Source organism: Mercenaria mercenaria, unplaced genomic scaffold (assembly GCF_021730395.1).
Source record: "Mercenaria mercenaria strain notata unplaced genomic scaffold, MADL_Memer_1 contig_609, whole genome shotgun sequence".
In the NCBI taxonomy this organism is placed as follows: domain Eukaryota; kingdom Metazoa; phylum Mollusca; class Bivalvia; order Venerida; family Veneridae; genus Mercenaria; species Mercenaria mercenaria.
In genome coordinates, this window is record NW_026463492.1 from 47,053 (window position 1) to 67,516 (window position 20,464).

Here is a 20,464-nt window from a genome sequence, read left to right on the forward strand (position 1 = left end):
TGTACCACAGTAAGTCGACGTGTCGTGCGCAAAACCCAGGTCTGTAGCTCAAAGGTCAAGGTCACACTTAGACGTTAAAGGTCATTTTTCATGATAGTGCATTGATGGGCGTGTCCGGTCCATATCTTTGTCATTCATGCATGGATTTTAAAATAACTACGCATGAATGTGTGACACAGTAAGACGACGTGTCGCGCGCAAGACCCAGCTCCATAGGTCAAAGGTCCTAAACTCTAACATCGGCCATAACTATTCATTCAAAGTGCCATCGGGGGCATGTGTCATCCTATGGAGACAGCTCTTGTTTACACATTTCTTTATCATTAATATTTCCAAAACTGCACATGAAACATAACCCAACGATCAACAGCAGCTACGAAAGCAAACAGAGGCTGACTATAAATCAAAGCACTGAGAGGACTGATGTGGGCAGCGGTTCACAGTTCCTTGTAACGGGCATGAACAGTTAGCTTAAATTTGGTGATTCTAGTTAAACTACTTTTGATTAATAAGCATTTTCAACCTTTCTTTTACCAAATCAAGGGGTAAAACTCTGCTTTTACTATGTCAAAGGGGATAAAATAATATATGAGCAAAGCCCATGTGCTTATTGAAAATTTTGTGAGGTTTGGTTTATTATGCTCAAAATCCTTTTTGAATTATAAGCATTTTTTTAAACAAATCAATGGGAAACACCCTGCTTTTACTGAAACAAGGGGAATAACAGTAAATGTGAACAAAGGTCATGGACTAATTGATAATTATGTGATGTTTGGAGATTCTAGTTATAACAAGAGCTTGTAGAACACTTGCATGAATTAACTGACAAGGAACAGAAATTATTTGGTCACTGCCTAGTGGACACTTAACGTATTGACCTTAAATCAATAACCATGGGTCATTTACCAGTCTTAAATGACCTCCGTATCAAATGTGATCTTAGACCAAAGCATAATCTAGTTTTCTGGCAAAAAAGTTTTATGTGATTTTGACCTTTGACCTACTGAACTCAAAATCAATTTGCTGGTCATGACAAATCTCCCGATCTCATGATCCTAGGCCCAAACGTTCTCCAGTTATCATCCAGAAACTGATTTGTCCACAGACCAACAAACATCCATCATCAAACATTAATATTACAATATACCCCTCCTCCTTCGAATGAGGGCAGTTAAATTTCAAATTAGAAGATGCCTATGTCTCCCTAGTCCCTCAATGCATAGTCGTAATAGGCAAGAAGTCAATAGAGGATAGGAGCGAAAGACAAAGAGACACTAAAGGTTCTGGGTCAAATGATTCTAAAGTTATTGGTTGAAAACTGTTTTCAAAGTTCTGGTTCCTGTGACCTTAACTTTTGATCAAGTGATTCAAAAATCAATAGGGGTCATCTAATTTACATGTCCAATCATCCTATGGAGTTTCAACATTCTGGGTCAAGTGGTCTTCAAGTTATTGATCAGAAACGGGTTTCCATGTTCAGGTCCCTGTGACATTGACAGGTGATTTCTTTTTATTTTTATTTTTTCAAATGAGATCTCATTTTGGTAAAAACAGGCTATGAATATATTATACATAAATTACATAGATAAAAGACACTTCAGAATAGTTCTTAAACTAAAACAAAACCATAAAAGAATATTTACAATGAAATTAAATGTTTCATTCAATTTTAAAACAACCAAAACAACTACTGCTATCTCCAATATCAGCACACATCAAGATCTTCGGGTTGCATTCAGTCATTTTTCAGCTGTAGATTAATATAATATGCCTCATAATCATGACAATATGCATGTTTTAGTGTTGTTATATTTTCTGGTCCTTTGGGATCATGGAATCCATTCAACATATGTGTAATAGAGTTCTGCTTAAGCCGGTGCTAGGGGGCGTAAGAGGTGTTGCACATTTCATTACCTCTGTGGAACAGACTCAATCAAACCGAGTCTGCTATTATCCTTCTTGGTTGCATCAAGAAGGTCTAATACGTATCAGTTGTTCCAGGTTGCATTCTATGCTTCCAAAGGATCTTTTTACGAATTTTATTGTTCAAATTCAAATATTGAACATTGAAATTTTTCTAACTTAGTTTGAATGATCTCAAATGATTTCATTGCAGTCTTCCGAATCCCGCTATTGTATAATTATCCGGGAAGAAATCGTACGCCAGAACATGAATATTTGGGGACGAAAACACCGCAAATCTATCGGCGATTAAAAGGCGAATTTGTTAAAAATAATGTTTCTTTCGAATTAATTACATTCTTTAATAATGTGTCAATCACAAACACCAGCAGGAATGTAATATTAAATCAAATTGAAGTGCATACGTTCGTATTTTCGGGAAACAGGTACGATTTTTTCGCCCCTCCGTTAAGGCTGCAATTATTTTCCTAAGTCGTGCAAATAAAAAAAAATATTTAAGTAAATATTATGCAAGGATCGTATCTTTATCTATGAAAAATAAATAGGATAACACCTCTTCTGTTGATTTCATGCAATATATCTTTCCATAAACCCATTTCTATGCTACAACGTTCAACGGATACACGGGTGCAATTTTATCCGAAAATAGAACGCACGCCGTGCTAGTTAGATGTTTTCTGATCATGAGACCAAAACAAGCTCTTTGGTGTTGTTATAATAATAAAATTTCGATTAACTTTTCTAGCAGGAACTGAGTTTTAATTTAAAACGTTTACAAAAGACGCAACTTGGTTTTAATACCGATTATAGATCTACGCGGATGGTGCTGAAGTACTATACTATTTTTGTAGGTTATTTATAGTTTATTTTGGTCACGTGATGAAGAATTGTTTTGATCATGTGATCAAAGCAAGCATGCTCATTTTCATACGCGTTGTTTTTGTTATAAAATATAGATTACGACAAATTTTTACTTAAGCAGTGCATTTTTTGATAACGTTGAATCTCAGAAGCTTTCTGAAAGTTAAACAGACTTGAATTACGTAAAATTTATGGAGGACATGGAACTACTTGTTCTTCGGTTTCGGATAAGCGTTTTGACCGTAAATTTGTGGTATGGTAAATCTGTGGTCACGCTTCGCTGCCCACAAAAACTCGAATTTCGTCTGTCAAGAATTCTTGATAATTCCTGCAGATATAGAATAAAATTAGTGCAAACATCGACGGCCCTGCATTTTATGTAACTATTAATTAAAAGTAGCACATGTTATCAGCAGACAATCAATATATGTAGTTTAATTATTTCTTCCCCACTTGATACTTCGACAAGTGTAAACTACTGCGCATGCGCAATACTATCTTCATGCCCTGTTAAGACAGAAAGATGTTTTGTAAACACAGGTGAGGTATCATCATAAAACCTAATATTATACAACCTTGTAATATAGTGGTTTGTTTAAGACATGAAGAACAAACATCTAAATGATATAGATGAAACAATTAGGTGAATAACAGCGAAATAAAAGCGGTTATTACATGTGTCCGGAAACTGGTCCTGTCCGGATACTGGTTCCCAACCAGTATGGAATTTTATTTGACCAACAGTAGAAAGTTTAAAGTAAAATTATACAATATATCAATTAGGAAAAAGTAAAAAGAAACCATGACATTCAGCCCTAACATTTACTCAGTCATGCTTTATACATGTAGCAAAATCAAGACACAGTTTTAGTTCATGTATACACCATTTCATCATTAGTTAGTGAGCATGCAACCTGAAGGTAAATTGCATGAATGATTTTAGATACGACTGAGATGATAGTTGTACAGACTATGTGAAATATAAAGTCTATCCCTCAACAGTGAACTAATATCTGTAGAGTATGCCCCATACATATGTACATATTAATTTTCACTCTGACAGTTATATACGAATAATAGATCTATATCTCATTTAGTGATTTGTCGCTAAATAAATCATTGTTTGGAATTCAGATGCGAAGGAATTATATCACGAGGGCGCATCCCGAGTGTATATCACGAGGGCGCATCCCGAGTGATATAATAATACGCATCTGAACGACAAACAATGATTGCATTCAAGATTCTAACACGATCCGATTCATTTTCCTATTAAACAAAGAAGGCTGAAAACAGTGAATTATTATACAACAATTCACTGTTCTGACGTCACAATTATTACGTCATAGCATCAAACGGCATAGCGGCGCAATGGAAAAGAAACCGATTGAAAACGGGCCAATATTTATTCTTGCATAAAAACTACTTTTTTACTGGATCCGCCCATGTATTAACGGGAGAAAAATCGTGTGCAAACAAGGCAATTCACGCGCTGTTGATACCCGATTTTTATTTTTGAAATGCTTTCCCAGGGACGTATATGTATTTCTGCGCAGATTGACATCTGGTATCAGCGTCTTGTTTCTTTCATAAAAACCTCTTCTTGAAGCATAAAAGATGGAATATAAACCATAGAATGTTTTGCTGTATCAGTAACTAACGCCAAATGCGTTGCCCCCAACAATTTTCGTACTCGTTTCTACCCTTGTTTACTCCTCTTTTAGAACTCGGCGTCGATTCAGATTTTGTAGACAACCGTGAATGTTAAAGAATCGCGTGTAACCTGTGCGATTCTTTGTTTTTAGGAATCATATTTATGATTTTGGTAAGTATCAGTCCTTATGTTTTTATCTAATTTCTCGAAGAATTTATATAAACAGCTTGGAAGCTTGACACTACGTTCGTACTCATCCGTACTCCAACTGTGTCCGTACTCAATATAACTCGAATGTAAAGTTATTATTCTTGAAATTGTGCTCGATTCCACCAAATTGTGAAGTGATATGAACAGTTACTGGTAATTTTAATGTTTGTAATAACGAGAGAAAATCGTTTAAAAACCTTCAGAATGTGCTTTTGATAGTGTTGTTTATTTCTGGGCCCTGGATACGGATATCTAAAACATGTTTACCGTTTCCAAGAACAACATAATGGTAAATAAAAATGTACCGGATTCGTCAAGTCATCACATATGAAAACAATACATAAAGTCGTCGTGTAATGTTTTTTATGCAAGAATAGCGACAATACACGTTTGTTTTGTGTATTAACGTCTGCAGAAGCCCTTGGGATATGTTTGTGACCTCGACCTTCGGTCTCGACCACAAACAATCCCACGGGCTTCTGCAGACGTTAATACACAAAAAAACGTGTATTATCCCTACAATGAATATCACTGCGTATGACGTCATACGTGATGTAACGTTAGAAAGACGCACACGACATAAAGTTCCATTTTATTTTATTTCTTGCTGCATAACGTTATGAAATTCTCATTAAGTAAAATAACTTGAAATGAGAAATATACTATAGAGAACAAAGTGCGGCTACAATTTTCATCCTGTTTTATGCAAATAATTTAAAATTTATACACAATGTACAAGTAGATCGGCACAGCTATATCATTTACAGTGAGTGGTATGCAGTGAGTGATATGGATTATATCTCACTGATTAAACACAGTATTTCACCAGTTAGCATAAAATAAATAAAATTCTTTCATATACATCCTAAAAATCACATTGCTTACAAATATATGATATAACAAAATACTTTATAACGTAGGGGCAATATTTGTATTCAGGTAGTAGGAGTAGTCAAAATAATTTGACGGTCAGATTGTTTTATTTTTGTGACATGCAATTTTTATATTGCCCAAAAGAAAAATACCTCGATATTTCCTAAAATCGCGTCAAATTTATCGGACTAGTAGTGGGAGGACAGTTAAAAATATTTCATTTTAAGAAATAAACAACCGCTAAAGACTAAAGAAGCAGAAGCCAATTGTTTCTTTTATTTATTTATTTTGTTAATTAAATTGAGATAAAACTTTCTTATACCGCAATAAAGATGTCCAAGGCGCGAATTCAAATATGGCGCATTGTGATCCTTATGTCACGAGTTCTAATACCGAACGACCATAGTTTCCACAATCCTCCAAGGCGTGAGTACTAGTCTGAAATGGTATAATGTTGTTATATACAAAGTGTTGTTGTATACATTTGTAAGAATATCATCAATGAAAAGATAGAGAAATCTTTACGCGCGTCTAAAATTATAGAAGGAACGAGTGAACATGTAAGATCTAATGCTCAAGACTAAAATACAGGTATATTTAATCATGCATGAAAATATACATTATATTCTTTTCGCTTCATGATTTAAATGGTTTTAAACGAATTTGTACATTTGATATTTTGCACTATGAAATCATCAGCTATATTTCACAGATTTCAATATAAATTATATAATTTATATATTATAAACAATATTTCGTTGATAAATTGACGATTCCTATATCGTATTTCTGTAAAAATGACAAGACGTATGATTTTCGACCAATATCAAACGTGACCACACACATAAATATATCTGCAGGTGAGAAATGCTTCCTGTCCTGTCATGTCTTGTCTGTCTGTCTGTCTGTTTGTCTGTCTCTCTCTCTATCTCTGTGTGTGTGTGCGTGCGTGCGTGCGTGCGTGTGTGTGTGTGTGTGTATGTTTGTGTGTGCGTGTGCGTGTGCGTGTGCGTGCGTTGCTAAATATATACTGGCAGAGGATTATGTTGGCATACTTAATCCTTGATTTTGTATGTAAAGCACCTTTAAATGTGATTTTTTTTTCTACAAGGTCTTAGTCTGGTAAAATATATTTGTGAATTTGTGTTCTGTATATATGTAATCTCCAAAGTCGTGAAAACAATATGGGCGGCAGTTACCGCCAAAATTAGTAAATATACAATCCATTCATAAACAAGTCAGTCAATGCAGTGCATTTCAACGCCGTCTAGTCTAAAATAACAAAGCGGTTTCAATATGCATTAGACGGCTTCAAGTTGTTATTAATCATTTCACTTTACACTGCACGTACTCGTGTTGTGTTAAACGGCCTCACATTGAGCTGCATAGTATCGTGTTTTGTTGGGTGATTTCATATTACGGTACATCGCAGCAAGTTTTTCAATGTATCGTTCCATGTTTAAATATATGGAATGAAGTTTTGTATTAAATGGTCTCAAAATGCAATGCGTTTAATGCAAATATATTGGACGGGATGGAGTTTTAGATTAGACGGCGTTGAAATACACTGCACTGACTAACTTGTTGAGGAATGGATTGTATATTTACTAATTTTGGCGGTTACCGCCGCCCATAAAACAATATTTCTAATAACATTTGAAAGTTTTTTCGTTGCAATTGTGAAGAAGATGCGAAGATGCGAATAATCTAGAACAGAATTATGCAGCCTTCTAGATGTAGTTGTTAACAGAAATAAAAGTCTGTAATCCCTTAGAAATTCCCATGTCGGTTCATTAGTCTGAAGTACGAATGATTAATCAAGAATCAAATGTTCATTATGAGGTCAATTATTCCGTCTGTAACGCCTTGTTATGGAGAGTGAGAATATCGTGTTCTCATAATTTCATTTGTAGGTATTAGAGGATATTATGTTTTGCCTGTATTGCAGAGATGAATAAAAGCATTTTGATAGAAACTTTAAACTGCCGGTGATCTCTAAGCGCAAAGTATGGAAGCGTCCTGGTGCCAGTAGAGAAATTTAAATTTGTCTTACGGGAGTAGGATTTAGTATCTCCTACGAAGGACTAAGTATCTCGGGTTATTCTGCAATAAACCGACCTTTATAAAATTTTCTGCGCGCGCACCGTGTTTTAGCTATTCCATTTATACACTGTATGTAAAGTTTTATGAATGAAAGTCTAAAATATCTTTTCAGTTTCTATTCTGTACAGTTTTATTTGACAAAATAAATACACATAAAATGTAAAATTATTGATCAGTTACACCTTTTGTTCCTTTATGCACTAGATTGATATTTTCCATAAATTTTTAATTATGACGTCCACTTCTTTACTACTCGAGTAAATAAAGCCAAGCACGATTTTTATCAGAATATTTAAGTGAGCATGTAGGAATAAAACAATCAAGGTCTTCTGGTGGTTTGTCGTCTATGATATTTTGCATGCCTAGCTCAGAAATATATAGCATTGCATGCCTAGCTCAGAAATATATAGCACTAGACTATGAATCAAGAAAAGTTGTGAGTTTGATCCCTTGGCTATGCATGCTATGCTTGCAATGTCTTTAACAGATTGAGAGAAGAACATGCCTGAAGTCATTTGTCCAACATTTCTTACTCATTTACAATAGGAAGTTGTATGTGAGCACAAGTCATTTCTAGCAAAGAATGCAGGAACACTTGATAGGTTAACTGAACACCATTACATGACTGAAATACTATGGCAAAATTGAATCATACTGAAACAAAATACAAAAAAAGGAAATTTTGCTCCATAAATGCATACCAAAAATAAAATTTGTTATAGTGTACTGTATATAACATAGAAAAAACAATTCCTTTTCAGATGATGTACGTCCTCCTGATGTACCTCCTTGAATACAATACATCTGCCATGTGAAAGGAACAAGCTGCAAGATATACTAAGTGGGGGACTATGTAAAAACATTTTATTTAAAGACTATAAGAAATCTGACACTTAACTACTGAAAAGGTGCACAGGGGACATTTTTGTGTGTATAGACTTTCATCAAGATCCTGAGAAAGTTGATTTATTAAACAAAAAATAGACATATTATGTATTCAAAGCTGAAAAGATTAGGATCTTGGGAAAACATTAGGACTCAAGAAAAGTAATGGGGTTATGAAACTGTAGTGTTCAACATTTAAGTTGAGTTGGGTTTTTTTTCACTACATTTTGTGAAGAAGGTTCCATCACAAGATGTGACGTATTGGTAAGAATGAGATGTAGTTTATGAAAAAAAGTATTTTGCTTTGTGCAGACTTTAAGTTAAATGTAACAATAAAGCTTGATAAAAACAAACAGTTGAAAACTAGCCTTCATGTAAATGTCACACTTTTTTGGGTGCACAGGGGACACAATTAGCTATATAATTTAATATAACTTTAACCCTTAGGCCCCTGCTAAATTTCTATAATGAACTTGTCCATTTTTCAATTTGGACAGTATTATTAATTGTTAAAAGGGGTGCTAACCAAAAAGATACTGACTGAATGGCGAACAGTGCAGATCAAGATCAGACTGCACAGATGTGCAGGCTGATCATGATCTACACTTCTCGCAAAGGTAGGACCAACCATGTACAGCATGATAAGGGTTAAAACTGCTTGAGCCATTCAGCTGAAATTGCACACTTTTGTTGACTACATTGATTGGATATGTGTAATTTGCCCCCAAAACACTTTATAAAACAGAACTGAATTAAAATAAGGTGGGAGAGAAGAAAAAGCTTCATTATTTAAAAAAAACATCAATATAGCAAATAGATATACATTGTTGAAGGCATTCTCTTTGTTTACATTAAATTTAAATGTGGCTGCCACATTGTTTGTTAGGAACAAAAGACACATTAATTTCTTGTTTTCGGATTTTTTTTGTCGCATTTATGTGTCAAAGATTGGCATGGGTGAGAATGTTACTGAAAATATTAAATCAGTTTTTATTAATTAACTCTCTTTTTGGCTTGTGCAGTATACAGTCATGTGCATCATTGAAACTACTGAAAGTCTATACACACAAAAATGTCCCCTGTGCACCTTTTCAGTAGTTAAGTGTCAGATTTCTTATATTGAATATTTCTTTAAATAAAATGTATTTCAGTCATGTAATGGTGTTCATGCAGTTAACCTATCAAGTGTTCCTGCATTCTTTACTAGAAATGACTTGTGCTTACAGACAACTTCCCATTGTAAATGAGTAAGAAATGTTGGACAAATGACTTCAGGCATGTTCTTCTCTCAAACTGTTAAAGACATTGCAAGCATAGCATGCATAGCCAAGGGATCATACTCACAACTTTTCTTGATTCATAGTCTAGTGCTTTATATTCTGAGCTAGGCATGCAAAATATCATAAGTGGAAGTTTCAAACCAAACCAATACTTGGTCAAAATCAGACTGATCCATTTCAAATGTTTGTAAATGAAGTGCATCCATTCAGGGTATCAATTTGGTTTCTGTATATTTTGCAAGCATGGTTTTATTTATTGTTCTCCATTATTTCCTTCTGAGTAAAATTAAAATCTAGCATGGTTTGAATTATAATAAAGTTTGCAAATTTAGAAAACATTGAGACCAACTTAGTCAATACATACTATACTTGAAATCACAGGCCAGACACCAGTACATGTACTGCCTTCAGTTCCATCAGTGTTTTGAAACGTTGGTGAATGGTCCTAGAACAACTTAGAATGGATTATCTACTGTCATTAGCATCTTTTGAATCAGCACTTAGCTCAAGCCTGACCCCTGTATAAGCTGAGGAACTTCATCAGCAGGCTGTGACCTGATATAAATTATATAAAAATGTTTGTCTGAAAATTGCTCTGTAACCAGGTTTAAATATAACTTATACCATTTATAAGAAGGAATATCAATCTTAATAAATTACACAAAGATTTTGATAATATAGAAAATCTTAAACACTAAGTTTGAGCCTTAGGTATACAAGATCAGTGGTTATTGGGTACATAAGCTTATAATTATTAGCTACATAATTTTGATATCTACAAGAATCTTAATAAAATTGAGTGTCGGTGTGTATTATATAAACCACATATAAAATATATAAAAGTAAATAGCATACTTTGAAACATATGCATTGACAATAAACATTTAAAACCATTATCAAAATTTGTGACATTTCAGGGATGCCTTACAGCTGAAATACCTTTTTCTTTCATAATGATTTAAAAAAAAAACAAAAAAACATATTTTAGCATTTTATTGAGGAATTTCATATTCTGTCTCTAGTTAGATCTACAATATACAGAAGTGTACAGAAAAAGAAGGAAAAGCTTTAATATACAAATATATATTCTACTGATTGGAAATTTCCCATCATAAAATGCTATTATACTGTCATACAGATTTTCAAACTTCTGTTTCAAAAATATATTTTGTTACCATGCTTGTGTCAAAAATAGTTTTTATATAGTCCTGTCTCAAGTTATGATATATTACAAACCTGTAACATTTAAAAACAGGAATAAGGCCTATATATGACACCTGTAGTTTGCATCTCAAGTGACACCTGTAGTTTGCATCTCAAGTGAGACATATGTTTATACTATAGTCTAACATAACATATTGGTTATTCAGGAAGTCTGGGGGTTGAAAGTGCTGCAAAAATGTAAATTAAAAAAAAAATGGAACACATTTCAACCTGAAAGTGAAAGTAGAAATGAAAAGTAGTACTCTACTGATATATACATGTTAAGGATCATGTAAAGCCTTTGAGACCCCCTCATGTAAATTTTCATAAATGGAAATTATACCTGACAGACCAATAATATTCATAGCACATACACAAGTAGCAGATACTTTCTATAAAGGTCACCTTGTTTGGTTGTACTTTGTATTTTGTCTTAAACACATGTACCTCTAACTGTCCACATTCTACCTTGTAGAAATGTCTATCTTTTTTTAAACACATTTTTTTCTCTAAATTTGTTTTTGTTGTGTGTCTAACATACTTATCTAGGTACTCTGGTTAATGAAAACAAATCAACTTTTATATTTTTTTGAAACATTGCATTTTTTTTATTTTGACAGCTCTACCTACTTTCACTTTCATTTTGCATTTTTAAAAAATGTACATGGTTTGCAGCACTTTCAACTCACAGAGTACCTGGCGAAATACGTTAGACACACAATTAATTTATAACCATGGCAGTAATGACAATGTGCTTTTGAAAAAAGAAGCTTGATATCTTCTACAAAATAGAATGTGAACAGTCGAAGTATTGTGAACAAAGTGTGTTGTTCAAAGTTTGAAATGCCTAGAGAATGCATAACTATTTATGTCCCTGCAATCATTGATATGAATACACTAATTGCAGTAATTAATATGTGAATCACAAAACAATGTATACTTACGGCTGCATATCTGATTCCCATAAACATATGCCCGATAACATAAAATTGTCACACGTAGTGTAACAACATATGGCTGTGTTTACCTAATCCCATATTTGTTAAAGAAAACACATGCAATATGACGTAGTACCCTCGACTGTGTGTTTGATTGGTTCAAAAGTGACAGAGTTGATGCTGATTAATTATGGTACTGGTTGGCGACCCAGAATTTCGGGCGACCCAGGAAATCGGACAGTCGCGTAAACGCTTATTTTTGTGTTATATTTGATCATTTGTTGACAAGTACAAAGACGCTTGCATTATGTGCAACATCATCTGCAATAATTGCAAATCGGTAAGTAAAACTTACAAAATTTGAATATTTACATTTGTTCACGAAATGTTGTGACAGCTCTCGCTGGGGGAAGCTGCATGTGCTTTCAGTGCGCATGCGCATACTTGTTTTGAGGCCCCAACATTATTCAAGGGGTACTCATCTACAATCTGCTAAATGCAGACGAGAAAATTGCGTGTTTTAAAACAAGTGTCAAGGTTTTCCCGATAATAACACGAGTTCAATGTGTTTAAACCAAGTTGTTTTACCTTAAATTTTGTGTCGTATATAGGCCAGCCGGATATTTTAAACTTTTGACAGCCTTATATCAAACATTAATAGTTGAATGTAAACAAGGTAAACATGTCTTTTTATCATTAACACCGACCTAAACGTGATTCTGCGAGACAAAAATGATGATAATTAGCGTTTTCTTACTGTCCAATTTCTGGGTCCTGCAACACGCTAAAAAAGTTAGATTTACGTACCCTCTTTCGGGCCTCAGTGACGTGTTCAGTTTATTTTTATATACAAACAAATTGGCGTTTTGCGTCACCGAAGAACTGAACTTGATTCAGGTAACATTTCATGGATCTTGCATTGAAAATGAAAATATGACAGCTGAAAAGGTTGTAAAATTGTCCGAATCTGGGTCGCCAACCAGTATAGAAAATACACTGTCATACCTTTGTACAAACATACAATTTGGATATATCCCGAAACTGTACATGATGTTTATGTTCAAATATCCGGAAACATTTCTCAACGCTTCATTTCGTCTCAATAAATGAATAAATCCACTGCCCCCAACTACACACTCGTGTTCGGCTCCTTGGATGCTTGGCCGCTTATGTCTTAAAGAATTACGGCTCAGCTGAGAAAAATCTCAAGACTTGAGAAAAAGTTTAGTGAAAGTCAACTTGAGAAATTTCTCAGCTGAGACAATTCTCAGACAGTTCTGAGAAAAACTTGAACTGAGAATTTTCTCACTTTGAGAACGTTAGTGAAAGCGGGGCATGGGCTGATGCACTTAAATGCATTCTCCAAATTATATCAAATTACAAAGATATTACATTTTTCTAAAGATTAATATTGTAAAATTATAATGATTTATATGGCACAAAACCCACAAAATATGGCTTCTTGGTAGGTGCAACTATTTCATGTCAATAAAAGAGAGGTGGGCTATACTATTTGGTGGGAAATAAAAAGTAATAACGGATAACAAACTGTAAAATCAAGGGATTTCCTATCGCCTTTGTGCAATGGAGTCTACATAAAAACGTGTAAACTATAATATTATATATTAGTCCACTCTTTCTTAAAGTTCACTTTTCTCCGTCAGCGGTTTATTTCTTACAGAGTCAGTGACGGCGAGAAAGAGGTCCTCTATGGCAGAACTGCTTATCGGATACCATACTAACATACAAATCGTTCTGCATATGAATGCACACATCTGCAATGTCCCCAACACCTCTTTTCTATGAACTTCCGACCACAAACTTGGTACGTTTAGGTAATACCTGCACAGAACACCTGCAACACGTTGACTTGAATTGATGTACTAGCTTTTGCCGTTCAAGTTTGTCTTTTCTTGTGGACATGTTTTCCGATCATTTTTTCAACACGTAACATCAAATGTTTAACACTGTCTATGCGTGTACCTGTTACAACATGTAATATAATACATACGAGTGTTTTATCATTTGTGTTACGGTATTCCTATTCGAAGTAAAATGCCTTCCCACATGCAGAACAGGCGATTTTGTTCCCTTACGTCTGCTTAGCAATGACACAAACTGGAAATTCCCCACCTGAAAATATAAAGAAAACGTTTGTTACTGTCATTTAACAGATGTTATGCAAAGGAGTGTGGTTTAAACTCTTAAGTTCTATAATTTTTAATGTTTGAAGGTTGCCGTTTTATGCCTAACGTCACATTCTAGCTTCCAGCTTTTTTCTTGCATGAACATTTAATATGCCTATATCATGGCATTTACCTTCTTCTTGTTACAGCTACTGTTGTTCCACTAGCTAGCTTGACAGTAGTAGCTTCCTCGCCTTTAAATACCATAACAGCGAGAGCGGACGCAATAGTCAAGTGGAAGCAAGAAACAAGAGAAAATAAATTCGAAATCTGGTTCTCAAACTAACATTACTAACATCCGGATATGAATGCCATGCATAAATGTATTATTAACCTGGCACGCTAAAGAAAAGGGGAAGCTTTTGGATTTATGCTAAAATTCTGTCAAAAGACAGTTTTCTTCATTGATTAACATTATTTCTTATAATTAGAAAGACAACGGTGTCATGATGACACGAGAACACGAGACTGAACAAAGATAAATAGAGCCGCTTTTAATGTCGAAATATTTTAGTTTATTAGTAAAGTATTAATAAAATCTAAAGAAGAATATTTGCAAACCAAGTAAAATAAAAGAAGGCTTTGTTTGACTGGGTCTCTTTGTGAGAGACCATAAGATATGCAACATCTCCTATGCCCTCTAGTACCGGAAAATACATGTATACAGAAACACTGCAGCTAAAGGACCGAAGTAATAACAACAAAACTAGTAAGGTTGATGTGAAAAGTGAAGTTCTACAGAGATGCAGTAGAAGAATAAAGAATTCAGAGTTCGGTGTCAAAGTATTTGGCGCTTTTTTTAGGTAAGAATTCATTCATGAAAGTGGTTCTCGAACATCAACGGTGTATTGCGATCGGTATCCCTTAAAACAACGTTGCATTTTAAAAGTGCATTTGAGCGGCATAAGGAATACCTCCGTCAAAAATTATTTCGGTAGCAAAGGCAGGGTTTTCCCTCTGGTTTTTTATTTGGACTCTCATGGCCGCTAATTTAAGGGTCCCTAATAATGTTTGGGAGTCCACAAATTACTGATCTTGAAACTTTGGATGTCACATCACTGTATACAAATATACCACATGCTGATGGAACAGACGCGTGTCGACACTACCTAGATAAAGAAAATAATAGTAAACTATCGACGGATGAAATATGTAGCCTCATTAAATTAACTCTCGAAAACAATCATTTTCAATTTAATGGTGAAAACTATGTCCAAACTTTAGAAACGGCCATGGGTAGTTCCATGGCACCTGCGTATGCCTCTTTATTTATGGGTAAATTAGAAACTGATTTTCTTGAAAGTTATCATCTGAAACCTACTGCTTGGCTCCGTTTCTTAGATGACATTTTCATGATATGGGATCATTCTCTCGCAGACTTAAAGGATTTCATAAAAAAGCTGAATGCACATCATCCAACAATAAAGTTTACTTACAACGTATCTGAAAACAAGGTGTCATTCCTAGACGTAACAGTGCTAAAAAATGAAAGCAATACCGTATCTACGGACATTCACATCAAGTCTACAGATGTTCATCAATACCTGGAATACAGTTCATGTCATCCAAATAAATGTAAAGAAGGCATACCATTCAGTCAGGCGAAGCGATATCGACGCATCATATCAGACGACGGTAAATTTCAAGAATCTCTTGACAACTTAGAACAGTATTTCAAGAACCGGAATTATCCCGACAACGTTATTAAGACCGCATTTGAAAAAGTATCGAGTTCTACACAAGATGAGGCTCTAATCAACAAAAATACAGACATAAACAGTAGCCAATTAATCCCATTTGTGATCCCATATAACCCGTCCCTTCCGCATCTTGGACTTACAATAAACAAATACTGGGATATTTTGAAACTGTCCAACAATAACATTGTACAACAATTATACAACTATAAACCTGTTCTAGCTTACAAACGACCCAAAAACCTACAGGATTATCTTACTCATTCGTCGCTAAACAAAAAATCTTTGGATTCTAAAACAAGTAGATGTAACAGACGCAGATGTACACATTGTGACAGTATTATTGAAAGTGATACATTTACGAGTACAAATACAGGGAAAACTTTTAAAATATTTTTCTGTGGAAACTGCACGTCTAGTGACGTTATTCATTTAATCACATGTAAAAGATGTAAATAGAGAATAATAGGTTAGTACCGTAGATGAGAAAGTTTATCTGGCGAGGTGGAGGAGGTTATCGGGTGAGCCGAAGGCGAACCTGATAACGTCCGGAGCCGAGCCAGATAAACTTTCTCCATCTTAGGCACTAACCTATTATTCTATTTATCTTGTCATTACTTCATTTTCCGATATTTGGCAATTTATTTTACAAAAATAAGTGTGCGACAACCGCTTTAATGACGTCATATTCGTAATGACGTCACTTATATAATGACGTGTTTACCGGCAAAATCGCAATAACTTCTTCGTTTTTGAATAAAAACTCATTATTTGACCACTCATTTTCTTAGTTCGGACATTTCCAACACAATGATGATGGTTTCGTTGCAAAATTTCTTATGACAACAATATCGATCATAAGGTCACATGATCAACTGACCGTATATCACTGGTCACATGATCAACTGACGGTATATCAAGAAAGATATACGGCACCCTGATATCGGGTCGAAAATACTGCAAGTGACAGGATAAAGTACAATATGTCGGTCAAACGCATCAACTTGTGTCGAAACGGATGAACAGTCGTAAATTTGATATCAGAAGTATATGTGACCCAAGTTTTTCATCAAATGTTGCTCTTCATTTCAATTCTACTGAACATTCTATGGAAGACTTTACTTTTATGCCGATTGACTTAGTGCGTGATAACATGGATAGACTCCTCAAGGAGACGTATTGGATTCATAAATTAGATACGTTATATCCGAACGGTATGAATGCAAAGTCATTGTATAAATTCTCACAGTAACTTTTATGAGAACTGAAATGTCCCGTATTATGAGTATGATGTTGAAGTTAAGTTTTGCACTATTATATACTACCTGTTTTATATAGTTACGTAACCTTTCTGTATAATCTTAACACTACCAAAATTGTTCAGTTTTAATTTTTAACATATTTGTATTCTCAATTTATTGTAAATATAAATATTTTTTTGACAACGTTTTACGAAAACAACAAAATGCATCTTAATTATTACCTCCCTTTATTATATATAAAATTTTGATAAAGACAGTACCGTCTGCAAGTTTTGTTTGGAACGTAATTTGATTAATTCTGGCATATATATTGTATTTGCTAAATAAATTAGCGCATAATATTATAAACAATTAGATTAATTTTTTAAATGTTCAATTATCTTGTTAATAATTTAATGTCTTTCCCTCATATATATATATAACAAAGTGTGCCTTTGTCGTGGCTTTATGAATTTTAAAATGAATCTCTGTTAGATTCTACCTTTAAAACTTTTGTATTTGAATCTTCAATAATTAACTGTTATTTCCACTTTTTTTGAATATTATTTACTGGCCGAGTCTCTGTGGAAATTCATGTATCATTTGATCCAGTTAATTAATGATGAGTTTATGTGTATTATCTAAATTATAACGTCTACAACTATTACATTGAAAAATAGAATAATAATGTATATTATTTAACATTCATAGACGCATTATTTCATGATGCACTTTTATCAGCCATTTATGGCGTCTAAACGTCGACGTCCATTTGGCGCGTCAACGTCATTTCCGTATTTCACGTATCATTGTGTATGTTATTGTCAACTGAAGAAGCTTATTAAAGCGAAACATGTTTTGACAAAACTGTGTTGGTTTATGAATTTTCAACATTTGATCTTGAAAATGGACATTATTACTATAAAAATGTACCCTAAAACAGGATTAACTTGTATCTTTTTGATATCCATTTGTTAACCAGATTTTATTTAATAAATAAACGATAAATAAACAAGACTTATTTATTTTTAAAATCTCAGACAATAAAAAATAAAAATTGATTTATAGTCTTACTGTCTGCATGATTTTTAAAAAAAATCTCATTATCACACACCTTCACAACAATGAAAATTAAACTGAGAAGCTGTCATTTACAAAGAAATTAATCTGAAATAAGAATTCTTTGCTTTTGTTATCCCAGTTTTCTCAACGGAAACCGAGAACTCATTTTTTCCGCTCTTTCATGCCTCTAAAAACGTAGCAGCAGCTAGAAATTCAAAATCATTGACATCTGGACGCTGCAATTTTATCATTTTTAGTCTGTTAAGTCTCTCAGGATTTAGTCTATTTCTTATTTTTTAGAACATTCTGATGCGAAAACCCCCTCTCACAGGGTTCACTTGATACAGGGATAACAAGATCAATGCCTGCAATTTCACAAGATCAGGGTACACATGGTTATAGTCTCTCAAAAGCAGTTCTACAAATCTTCAAAGTCTAAGGTACACCTGTTTGACAAAGCTAAATACTTGAAGGTTAAAAACTGATTTCTTGCCCTCTCACGATCATCTACTATAGGCTGATAGTGTTCGAGAATCAAGTTCAGTTGTTCTTTGCCATAATTATGTAAGTCCCTTCCATGTTCAGGATATCTTTTAGGATTGAAAACAATGTCAAGAGATTCCAAGATATTCAACTGATCTTCAGGGAACCTAGCATTGATATTGTATTTCAAATTATTTATGAATTTCTCCCTGACGGTTTAAAATCTGTCCCTGATTTGTTGATTGTCACAAATATCAACATTCTTGTATCTGGACTTCTCACCATTTACCGATAAGCCACCAAGATCGTCTAAAGTTTTACTAACTGTTTCGGATGTGATTTTTATCCCCTCCAAGGAATTTAATGTCGTCTGCATATTTTTTCTTATATTTGATAAATTGATATGATCGTTTTGAAAGGTAAGGCTGAGTATTCCTATAACTGTTAGAATATCGACAACAATGCTGTGCACAATAAACACAACGCTGAACCAACAAATCTATATATGCCTGCGGCTTTGCCTTTACGGTCTATATCACTTTCAAATGACATAACAATTGAATCATTTTAACAGCGGCTTCCACAGAGAGCCAGCGAACACTAGTGCCCTTGGGCACCTGCTTAACTTTTCCATGAAGCATTTGTTGAAGATCTCAGAGTTTATCATATCGGACTGAAGAATTGGCATAAAATCTGTACAAGGTTTGAATGTAGGTTCTGTATTCCTCCATGTACTGTATTCCTTTCCCTGCCTGAGAAGCCGCAAGGTTAAGGCGATGGGCAACGCAGTTGACCTGAAATACACAAAGAGCAGAAAATTAATCATCAAATAACTAGTATTGAGAATAATCACTTCAGGCCCCTATCATAAATACGGAGAATTTGTTCCAGTACTTTTTTGCTCACAGCATAAAGCATAATACTGTATATTCTCTAAACATCAGGAACTTGGAAGCGACATTTTAATTCAAGAAATCATTTATAATATTTCTTGAATTAAAATGTCACTTCCAAGTTCCTGATTTTATGAATAAATTATTCATCTGTTAAACTTAAACTGGTAAATATATTTGCTGAATTGATGCCACAAGTAATTTTATGCACCAGTACAAAAGGTAATTGAGGTATATGGAAAATCAAACGAAAGCCTCAGTGAGATTAGTTGTTCGCTCTCTCATGAAGCTCATTTAGCTGCATTTCATAGTTTGTAATTAAAAATGATTTAATCTTTTCAGTATTTGATTCAATTGTATTTCCACTATGTTTTGTTTTCCGTTTTTTTCCCAGGTTTAACGCCCTTTTTTTCAACATTATTTCAGTTATGTACAGGCGGGTAGTTTACCCACGATCGTTCCTGGGTGGAAACCATACTAAGACAGCTCTCCCATCCAAGTTCTCACATAGAGAGTCAGGTCGTTGGCAATGCTTGAGATAAAAGCTGATTTTTTTAAAGATAAAATGATCGAGAACCTGAGTCATCATCTGGTTGTACTCTTTTAAGCTTCATGCCCACACCATTTCTACATCCCAACATAACAGCTGCCTTGTCTGTACCAAGACCCATAATCTTCAACAGGTCATCATCAACCGTCAGACCTATAATAAATGAAAGAGTTAACTTAAGTTTTCAGTTCAATTTTTACAAATATTGTCAATATAATATAAAAATTTGAAAGAGTAGTTAGTAAAGGCCATTTATGAAAATAGGGGGAAAATTCGCAAAGAACTGATTTTTGGTGAAAGCATTATACAAGATGTATGTAACAAATACTAAAAGTATAGAAAAGTATCATGGTGCAAAATGCATATTTTTGGGGTAAAAAGTTTTAAAATATAATTAAAACTGTGAATTTCTGAAATCGATC

The 20,464-nt window shown here is 34.1% G+C and overlaps 1 protein-coding gene and 1 long non-coding RNA gene across 2 annotated transcripts; one reads left to right on the forward strand and one right to left on the reverse strand.

Moving 5' to 3' along the window:
- Nucleotides 1-5,275: 5,275 nt before the first annotated feature.
- LOC123544146 (uncharacterized) lies at nt 5,276-13,064 on the reverse strand. The gene is made up of 3 exons (XR_008369662.1): nt 11,937-13,064; nt 10,154-10,344; nt 5,276-5,959 (listed from the first exon to the last, which is right to left on the reverse strand). It is a non-coding gene; the product is annotated as an uncharacterized LOC123544146 (long non-coding RNA).
- Nucleotides 13,065-15,123: 2,059 nt separating this feature from the next.
- On the forward strand, nt 15,124-16,272 carry LOC128554662 (uncharacterized). The gene has a single exon (XM_053535961.1). The coding sequence runs from the start codon at nt 15,124-15,126 to the stop codon at nt 16,270-16,272; it is 1,149 nt and encodes a 382-aa protein (XP_053391936.1).
- Nucleotides 16,273-20,464: the final 4,192 nt, after the last annotated feature.

What these genes read in the sequence shown, in the direction of transcription:
- LOC128554662 (XM_053535961.1), top strand. Translation starts at nt 15,124, where the DNA reads ATGTTTGGGAGTCCACAAATTACTGATCTTGAAACTTTGGATGTCACA.